The following is a 10718-nucleotide window of genomic DNA, read 5'->3' as shown; positions in this document are numbered from 1 at the left end:
AAGGAAGGAAGGAAGGAAGGAAGGAAGGAAGGTGGGGAGGAAGGAAGGTGGGGAGGAAGAGAGCGGGGGAAGGAGAATTTGGGAGATAAGGCAACATATGGTAAGTGCCAGAAGAAAGGTATAAGCTGAATGTTTTGGGATGACGGAGAAATCATGACAAGATAAGTGAATAGGATAGACTTCAAATAAACAAAAAAACAAAAACAAAACTCCAAAAAGCCACAAGGAATATTGTAGGGAACTGTAGGTAGGCCAGTTTAGTTGAAATACACAGAGTTTATATAGAGGGATAGTATGAAATAAAAAAGAGGTTTCCCTGAGAATCACATTTTAAATTAAGTATCCTTAACTAACTAGTATAGTGGGGAAAATCCTGAACTGAAAGTGTAGAAATCCAAATTCATATCTTGGCCTACCTTCCAATTAGCTGGGTAGAAGATACAGGTTGCAAAGAAGTAGTTGAAGAAAGGATGACAATGAGTAAGTACTATCAGTGGAAAGAGGCAAGATTCTATGGTATAAGGAAGTCAGGTACCAGGGGTCAGAAACCCAGGTTAAACAATGGGGAAACAGAGGACCAGGCCAAAGCTTCAGCCCAAAAAGTGTTAGAATCCACTCTAGGAGTCTAGTTAATAGGCATAAGGCAATAATAGCAAGAGTCAGTCTTGATATTAAACCAATGATATTCTGAGGCAATCATTTTTTTTAAATGAAGAGATTTTGGGTCTTTTTTCATCTCACGGATCCTTTTGGTAGTCTGATGAAGCCTATGGACTTCCAAGAATACTATTTTTAAATGCATAAAATGAGTAGGATTATTAAGGAAGCCAAATATGTTGAAATGCAAGTATAATTTTTTTTCTAAATCCATGGACACTAGATTAAGAATATTTGCTTTAAATGTTTCCTGTTCTGGACCAAAGAACTGATCTCAGAGATTAGAATTAGCCTGAGCCTATAAGTGGGTCATAGTGGTGTTGGGTCAGACTAAAGGGGAGATTTGGGTGAAAGATGGAACAAATATGTGTGTATATGAATATATATATGTATTATATATATATGTATATATATACAGAATTGGAATGAGTTTATGGACAGCTAGATAATTCCTGACTGTTAGAAAATAGGGAAAGAAAAATCCAAACAAGGAAGGGACTACATAATAAAAGATGTATAAAAATATTAGATGTAATAAAAATATTGGAATTCCACGAGCCATGTGTGCAAATTAGTTTCATTCTTACAGTGATGCATAACTGCATAGCTCCAGAAGGGATGGCCTAAATCCTCACAGAATTGCTGATAGTTTCCTACTGCTGGAAGAATATGGTGGGAGCACAGTTCTGGGAGAAGTAGGATGGGGGATTAGGAGAATATCATCCTGGCAAAATGACCTTTGGATGGCAACCTGATGCCAGAAGAGGGAGTGTGCTTCGAAGATATGATGATAGCTGTGAAAGAGGCAAACCTCCTCTTCTCCCCTTCACCACTGATGACCTAGGGCCATGTTGGCAAACCTATGGCTGCTCCTCTCCAGCACATCTAAAGGCATTTCGCGCATCACCTGCCCCTTTACCCAACAGCCCAATAGGAGTGCTTCCTCCCTCCTGTCTGGGGTAGTGACATGTGGTATGAAGGTTGCAGTTTGGGCGCTCAGCCTCTAAAAGGTTCACCATCACTGACTTAGGGCAAAGTGTCATTGTCCTGCTCTAGTTACAATTCTATAGTCATATATCATATAGATATAATAATTCATATAGCTGTATATGCACATTTATATATTACTTTTTTTTAACCCTTGTACTTCGGTGTATTGTCTCATAGGTGGAAGATTGGTAAGGGTGGGCAATGGGGGTCAAGTGACTTGCCCAGGGTCACACAGCTGGGAAGTGGCTGAGGCCGGGTTTGAACCTAGGACCTCCCATCTCTAGGCCTGACTCTCACTCCACTGAGCTACCCAGCTGCCCCTCATTTATATATTACTTTAAGGTTCATAAAATGTTTCTTCTCTTTTTTTTTAAAAGGGTGATGCAAGGTAAAGTGACTTGCCAGTGATCATATGGCTAGGAAGTATCCGAGGGTAGATTTGAACCCAGATCCTCCAGACTCCAGACCTGGCTCTCTATCAATAGCTGCCTCTTTAAAATGTTTCTTTACAACAACATTGTGAAGCAGGTAATACAAGGGGCCATATTCTGGAAGCTGGTGGTCATTTGTCATTCTGTACAGCTCAGGACCCTCTCTTGGTTTCTGCAGTGCCTAATTCCCTAGACTAGTGATGGGCGAACTATGGGCCACTGGCCAGATTGGGGGGGGGCCTGAAATGTTCTATCAGGCCAGGGGACATTATTCCTAATCTGATAAATACAATGAGTAGGATACAATACAATGAAACTTGGAAAGAGTTGCCTAAGAAACAGACTGACAGATGAGCATTTCCTTTCCTTTGGCCCCCTCTTTAAAAAGTTTGTCCATCACTGCCCTAGACTTATCCCTGAGTTGGTTGGTTGGTTGGTTGTTGTCATTAGTACTAGAAGAGGACCAGAATGACATCACTGGTGATGTCTTTTGATATGAGCACAAATTGGATGAAACACAGTTGCCTAAATTTGTCAGTCTTACTCTCTCTTCCAGAGTCATCAAAGTCCAGTGGCAAAAGAAAAGTCAAGATGACAGCTCAGGATATAGTGGATGACTTTGACCTCTTTAGCGTTTAACCAGACTCAAAGTGCTCCACAGCAGCACCTGCTTCCACTGCTTTCATGACCTTTGGAAGCATTGTTCTCACCCGCCCCTTCCACCAGGAGAAGTCTTTGCACGTTTGGGGTAGACACCCCCTTAACAGTCTTCCTTGAACACTCAGTATACCTCAGACAGGCTCATCCATTAGCTCACAAGTAGAAAGAATAGAAAATTTTGAGTCAGAGGAACTGGCTTCAAATATGAGCTTTACTACCTACCATAGGTACGAGCATGGGCAAATCATTTAACCCTGTTGGACCTCAGTTTCTGTTAAATGAAAGAGTTGGACTAGAGAACCTTCTAAGGTCTTTTCTAGCTCCAAATATATGATCCTATGATTTTACAGGTAAGGAAACTGAGGCTTTGGGAGGTAGGGTGACTTGTCCACACAGCCTGTAAAGAATTCTCTCAATCTCTGGTGGGTGCTTCAGTAGCAGGATGCACTCATGCCATACCACAACCCTGGTGAACATTTCTACAATCCTTCCTTGAGTTTCTGCCCCCCAAATCTGCTTTCCAATATAGGTCAGTCCTTTATAGCCTTGAAGAGTGTTATTTGTGTTACTGACAACCTAAATACACCTTAAGATTTTTTTTTTAATTCCATGTTCAGAATCTGTGGAATAGTTCTATATAACAGGTAAGATCATGTCATTAATGAGGTTTCTGCAGTAATAAAGCCCCTTGGCAAGAATCCAAAGTGGCTCTAGGCTAGATCTTCCTCTATACTGTGGTCAGGGATGGGGGGTACTGGAATGATGCCATGGCAAAACATTAATAATAGCAGTGGCACTGGAACAAAACACTATGTGGTATGCAGAAATAACTTGGCCGGATTCCTCAGGACAACTGCCTCTCTGAAATACACACACGAGGAGAGCTGCAGATTTCAGTTAAACACCAACTTTTAAACAGTGACAGTTGAGCTCCTGCCTGAAATGATGCTCGTAAGAGTGAAATGAATGGCAGTTTCAACTCCATGCCAAGAGTGAAAGCAGGTCATAACGGTCCCCAGCTATTGGAATGGCAATCATTCTCTAAGTAATTGCCAGGAGACATTTCTGGGTGAGCCTGGGGAATTGGGCACTTCAGAAACAAGGGAAAAAGGGCCCTGAGCTGGAGGGAATACAGGGTGACAATCAGCCCCCAGAATGAGACCCCTTGTCATATATATATATATATACACACACATCAGTGAGCCAAGTTTCTAGCTAAAGAAAACACCAGTCAGGATTCATCATTGTTAATAATAATTGGTATGGGACAGAAATGAAACTCTGATGTCCAAGACATCAACATCCAAGAGACAAAATGCAAAATGCAAGGTAAAAGAGATGTCCTACAACCCCATTTGTGAACTTAAAATGTGCCCTTAGCATAGTCTATTTTTTTTTAAATTCTTTGTTACCCTATATTCAATAGCCTGCATTCCCAGGCTGTACTTAAAGGCCCTGAGTCACCATTATCCTCTTTGGGTCGGACAAGCCATTCTTTCATAAGAAGCTTTGCCACAATCCCTTCTCTAGCAAGCAAGCTATTTCTTGTATTAAGCAATTTCTCAAAACCTGACTCCTTAACGCACTGAAAATCCTTTAATCATAATGAAGATTTGAACTTTCCTTGCTTCTCTTTACCTGCCATCTTTTCCATTTCGCCCTCCCCCTCAATATAATTCAAAGTTCCAAATCCTAATTGTGAAACCCTAAGCCCATTTTGCCTCTCCTCCTTTTCTGAAGTCCACAGAGCCCTTCCTTATAAAGAGACAATGGAAGATATCTTATGTCACAGATGGCCAAGCCCAGCCTGTGATTACAATATGGCCAAAAGCAATTCTGAGCATCTGCTAAATACTTTGAATTGTGAGCTTTACACATTAGGCCTTCTCTACTACCTCAAGGAACCTTAAATCCCGGAAAGTAGCTGGTGAAGAAAAGTTGGTGAAGTACCACTGTCCTTAAGATTTTCTAAATCTCAGCAGCATCTTTTGAATTAATGCATGAATAAGAGTGATTGTAGCTTTAGTGGAAAGGGTCAGCAGAATGATGCAGTGAAAAAGATCATTGGCTTTAGAATCAGAGGATTTGGGTTCAAATTCCACCTCTGTCAATATTTGGATGACCTTGAAGCAAGTCACTTAATCTCCCTGAGCCTGAGTTTCTTTGTAAAAAGAGGGAAGATGGACTAGATGACTTCTCAGGTGACTTCCAGCTTTAGATTTATTAGTCTATGATCCTGGTTCAAGGTTCAGATCTGACAACCTATTGCTGAGTCACTTGGAACAAATCCTTTCATCTCTACAGACCTGGAAAACTCTTGTATTGTTTACTTGGCAAGGTTGGTAGGAAGAAAGTTCTTTGCAAGCATTAAATAAATGTGAGTTATTATTAACAAGGAAATAAAGATTTCTAAGGTTAACCAAATGGTACTATCTCCTCTAAACTCTCTGTCTTTGCCTGTATCTCACCTTAGAAATGAATTAAAATCTGTCTCTGTCCCTGTCTCTATCCCCTTAGAAATGAATTCAGGGGGTAACTGAGTAGCTCAGTGGATTGAGAGCCAGGCCTAGAGATGGGAGTTTTGTAATGGATCTGGCCTCAGACATGTCCCAACTGTGTGACCCTGGGCAAGTCACTTGACTCCTATTGCCTATAAAAAATTTTTTTAAAAAAGAATGAATTCAAATCTATGTCTGCTTCTATCTCTGCTTTTCTCTCTCTGTATCTCCCCTAGAAATGAATTCAAATCTCTGTCTTTCTGTCTTTGTCTCTCTCCTTGGAAATAAATTCAAACTAAAATTAAATACATTTCCCCCACCTCCACCTTGACAATAGTAAATGCAATGTGAAACATTCTCAAAGGGCACAAGCAAAAAACAAAAAAAAACAACATGCCACAGAACTGGCCCTAGGCAAAACTGTGAAATAGGCAAGATTAATTTTAAGTGTCCTTCTGCTTCTCAATATATACGTTCTTTTTCCCATGGGTAGTGCTTCCTCCTCACTTCCCAGGTGTTCTTTGTTTCCCACAACTTGACCCTGCCTCAGCCTGGCTATAATACCTCACCGGTGTGCCTTTCTCCAGTTAAAATTTACCTATGCAGGTTGGCCAATTCCTATTAGAAATTAATCTGATACATGGTATTAATGCTTAATATCCCTCCCCCAGGGAGGGATATTTTAACAGGGGATTTCTGGAGACAGAAAACCTTTGCCCAAAGGAATGAATGTGATTTCAGGCTGGAAGGAGGTATTTTTGGATGGGATTCTGTCCCCCTCCTCCCATAAAAAATCATACTTAAATAACTATGCCCTCCTCTAATTCTTTCAGCTGTGCTTTTGTGCCAACATCCTCTGTGACACCTGTAGAATGGCATTTCACACACCCTCTACCCCCAGCTACCAAAGGGCAAAGGTACCTCAAGTAAACCGTTTTGATACCCCACAAATTGACGTAGGTGAAAGCAATTTCAAGAGGATTTTTGTCACAAAACAGCAGAGAAGCCTACAAGTACGTGTGCTGAATTTCAGCCTAGGATACTTTTATTGTGACCAAGTTACCTAGAAATAGAATTCAGGGTGGAAAGAGTGAAAGAGCCTTAATTGTCCCCTGGAGCAGCAGGCACACATCTACCTAACTGCCTTACTCAAGTAAACATCTCCATCCAAGTTTTAAACCTTTTTGAAAACTAGATTTGTAATGGCATAACTTCTGTAGTTTAGACCTGGCAGACAGCAAGTAAAATGAGTAACTTCTCACCCCCCACCCCAGCCAAGCCAGTCTCTCCTCCCCCTACCTCCCACCCTAGTCAGAAAGCAGTGACTGTTTGTCATTAGAAAGCAGGCAAAAAGAACAGTCTGCCCATTATAGTATTAAACCATATTAAACGTCTATATATGCATCTTGGTGCCTCCCCTGAAGGTATCCTTCCCTGCTGTGCAACTGCCACTCTAACTGCCCCGATGCCAGCTCAGCAGAAGCCTTCCTGTCAGCCTTGGAAAGGAAGCAGGCTTTCCAAAAATCATAGTTTATTGAAACGTTGTGGTGATCCCTTAAGGCTTGTGGGTTGTAAATTGAATGAGAGGTTAACTGTGGAGCTAAATCACCATCCCTACCAAAGTGCTGAGTGATCCCTTTCTCCCTTCAACTAGGACATGACATTTTATTTTTCATTTAATTATCTTTCATTCGTATTGATCTCTTTTGTTATTACATCACCTCCAGTCCAAATGGATTCCTCTCCCCTTCCCTATCCATTGAATGATCCCTTACAAGAAAGAATAAAAAAAAGGAAGAGGAAAAAAACTACTTGGTGAGAGTAAACCAGGCCATCAGTCAAGTCTGGCAGTATATGCAATGTTTCCCATCCATAGTCCCCCACCTCTAAGAAGGTACATTTTCATGGAGATGATATTTAAGGGGGAAAATATGTTTAAAGGATTTTGTTTTTTTTTCTTCTCGGTAAAACTGACATGTGTAGGGAGAACACAATTATTATCCTGAAAGCAAACCTAAACTAATAATGCAATAGCATCGACTCTAGTTCATAGAACTCTAGAACTACAAGGGATCTTAGATGGTCTAATTCAATACCCCATTTTACAGGAGAAGAAATTGAAGCTGAAAAGCATAGTTAGGAATTCAGGGCTTTTGATTAGAGATTTATCTAGCCAAAACCACATTTGGTGTGAGTTTGGAGTGGGTTTGGAGAACTGTTCTACTTTGAAGGTAGTCACACTAAGAAGGGAAAACTCATCTCAGTATGTTGTAACAGGAGTGTTGACTTCAGAGTCAGAAAACCTGGGTTCAAATTCAGTCTGTGTGATCTTAGGCAAGCCATTTAACTTTGTTGAGTTTTAATTTCCTAATTTATAAAGTACACGTACTAATAGCACAGTTATGAAAATCAAATGAAACCATACACATAAAGCACTTTTTAAATCTTGAAGTACTACATAAACCTCAGTGATTATATGACTAATACTCTTGTTAGATGGCTTCTGAGGTCCCTTCTGGGAGGACTCTGCAGCTACAATTCTATGATCTCTAGAGAGTCTTGTGGACCAATTGTGCACTAGGTTTTGCAGTGGTTCCCAAACATTTTTGGCCTACTGCCCCCTTTCCAGAAAAAAATATTACTTAGCCCCCTGGAAATTAATTTTTTTTAAATTTTTATAGCAATTAATAGGAAAGATAAATGCACCTGTGGCCATCACCACCTCCCTGGATTGCTGCAGCACCCACCAGGGGGCGGTGGCGCCCACTTTGGGAATCACTTGAGAGATGAGGTAGAAAGGCAGCAGTTACCACAAGATCACTATGGATAGGAAATACGCCCCTTGCCTCATGGCAGTGCCCTCTGACAAAGCCCTGTTGATCCTGTCCTAGGTATGATTCCATTTCTGATTCCAAATTCAGTGCCGTTGCCATGAAAGGTAATCTCTGACACTCATTTTCTCAATGTTTTACCAATCACATTGACAGAAGGAGGTGTACAAGATGCAAAGTAGTTAAAGTGACCTCAAAATCAAACAAGTCAAGGGTTAGTAAATCAACCCTGAACTACTCATTTCCAGTACCCACCCTTTGATAACCATAAAAACAGGAAATGTAGGAACAGAAAGACATCTTATTTTCTCAGCTAATCAGGTAGGTTACTCTGCTGTCAATTTGGCAATAGTGGCTTGGATGGGTTTCCAAACTGAAGTTCAGTGGATTCAGCACTCTCCACTGTAGTTACATCCTCATAAGTTTTGGATCTGGGAACAAGGAAGTAGGGATATAAGTCAGTCTGTCCTATTTTGTAATTTTAGACTGAATGGTTGAAATAGGTGAGGAAAAGAAAGGAGGAAAGAAAGAAAAAAATGAGAGAGATAAAATGAAGCAGTTCCATATTTCACAATCAGGAAAGGGTGGACATAACCCTTTTTTGACATCTATGAAGGAGCAAAATCTCAATTTTTCACTAGATCTTAGACTTATCACACATAGAATCACAGATTTAGCATTGGGAGGACCATTGGAGGCATTTGGTTGGATCCCCTTATTTTGAAGGTAAGGATTTTGAGGACCAGTCTGTGAAGTGATTTGTCAAAGATTATAGGAATAGTATTGTGTCAAATGTGGAATTTGAATCTGATTCCAAATCTGCTCCCCTTTCCACTGTGGAAAATGAATTCCAAGAAGACTGTGTGTTTAGTCCAAGGTAAAATATTTGGTTAGAGATGGAGTGGGGTGAAAGAGGTCATCTATAGCCTTCCAATTACCTCACTTTATCAACAAAAGATGGAATATATGCTGTAATGGACCTTTAAGAAGCATCTAATCTATCAGCATCTTTAAAGAGGAAGAAATTCAGATTTGGATTCTAGTAAGTTGCTTAAGGTCAGAAGTAAGAAGGCTAGTTGAGATTCAAACTCAGATCTTCCAACTCCCAGGCGGGCACATTTTACAGTATAAATGCAACCTGAGTTTAAGTAGTGTGCAACTTTTAAAACTAATTTTTTATGGCGAGGAAAAATAAACTGTGGATTTCTTTCTTTTTCTTTTTTTTTTTTTTACTGTCTGATTTCTGTTTTTCTTGCCCTGTTTAAGAAATCAGGTAACTTGGATTTCTCCTCCTTGATGGAGAAGAAACTAACATATCTAACATTAGATTTCAAAGCCCATCTGGAAAAGGCAAAGCCTGAAAGGTAAGATTCTCCTTACCTTCCTCATTTAAAATCCATGGCAAAAATGTAAATATTGAGTCAAAGCCACAAGTGCTGTCTTCAAAGGCACAGGAGCCAGCAGGGAGCTCCACAGCTCTGGCAAATTGCAGCGCTGCCGGTACAAAGAAAGTTTCAGTACATGCACTCTGGGAACATTCACCCAAACTTTAACCAGAGGTGACTACATGCAAGCCCGGGAAGGTAAAGCATGGGGGGAAGAGGAGTGCATTGGAGCCTTGAGAGTACCCTTCCCCCTTGTTTACTCCCCACCCCACCCCCAATATTGGCCAGGATGGGAAAGGAGAGCCAGATGCAAGGAAGGAGGACAGAGCATTGAACGCTCAGGTTCTATGCGTTGCCAGCCCTGCAGAGTCTCGCTCGCTCCAGGGAGAGCCTGGGTTCCCAAGAGTGCACGCAACCAGGCAACGCTTCGGGTGGGCTGCATCAGGAGCAGCCTCGAGTGGGGCAAAGTTTCAAGTACGTTTACTCCTAGTCCTGACCCTTACCTTGCACGGCCAGGAGGACACCCCACAGGAGCATAGTCGCCCTTCAGGGAAGAGTAGGAAAGATGCCTCTCTCAGACTGCAAGCTGACAGCCCACTGCAACGGGATAGATTTGAGTAGAAAGGAGAGGGGGAGGACTGGGAAACAGGGGTGGTGGGACAGCGGGGAGTAGGAGGGGAGCCGGAAGGTGCAGCCTGTGGGGTAGGGTAGAAATCGTCGCCTGGAGCGGCGTCAGAGGGAATTTCTAGAGGAGCCCAACTTTGGATCGGAGCTCGGTGGGACAGGCTCAGCGTGAAGCTAGTGGTAAACGAAGGCGGGTCACGAGCGGCGATGGCTGCGAGAGCAGCTCCAGAGCTCCAGTCCAGAGTGGAGTTCGCCCTGCAGCACAGCTGGTCCTCAGCGGAGCTGGGGGCTGGGAAGGGAGGAGACAGCTGTAGGCTTTCTGGCCCAACCCGCGGCTGGCTAAGGAGAAATTGGGAGAGGAGAAGGGGCAGGTCAGGGTGAAGGGCCTTGGCTCTGGTATTTGACTTTGAAAGGATGATCCAGGAGGCAAGACTACAAGAGGAGACCCAATACTGACTTGAGCGGGGCTGGGTATGACAACTCCCCGCCCATCCAATCCTTCTGTGAGAACCAGATTATTTCTGGGGACCTTTGCGTCAGCTTGCCCACATCTGGCATACCGAATCATCTAGTTTTGTCCCTTATTTTTAACCTCTTCTCCCCAGAATAGAACAGGGTGGAAAATCTTCAGGAGAGATTCTT

At 42.1% G+C, this 10718-nt stretch overlaps 1 protein-coding gene across 1 annotated transcript in view; it reads right to left on the bottom strand.

Moving 5' to 3' along the window:
• The window catches only part of MAMDC2 (MAM domain containing 2), a 246321-nt gene extending 236305 nt beyond the window's left edge, over window positions 1-10016 (bottom strand). Inside the window, exons 1-2 of the mRNA XM_044657367.1 lie at window positions 9956-10016; window positions 9448-9561 (exon numbers count right to left, since the gene is read on the bottom strand). Coding sequence (XP_044513302.1) covers window positions 9448-9561; window positions 9956-9989 — 148 coding nt within the window. The 5' untranslated portion in view covers window positions 9990-10016. The remainder of the gene's footprint in view (window positions 1-9447; window positions 9562-9955) is intronic.
• Window positions 10017-10718: the final 702 nt, after the last annotated feature.

The sequence above is a fragment of the Gracilinanus agilis genome, chromosome 1 (genome assembly GCF_016433145.1).
Source record: "Gracilinanus agilis isolate LMUSP501 chromosome 1, AgileGrace, whole genome shotgun sequence".
NCBI classification, from domain to species: domain Eukaryota; kingdom Metazoa; phylum Chordata; class Mammalia; order Didelphimorphia; family Didelphidae; genus Gracilinanus; species Gracilinanus agilis.
Note: the sequence above shows the minus strand (reverse complement) of the source record. Positions and strands in the feature narration are given on the sequence as shown.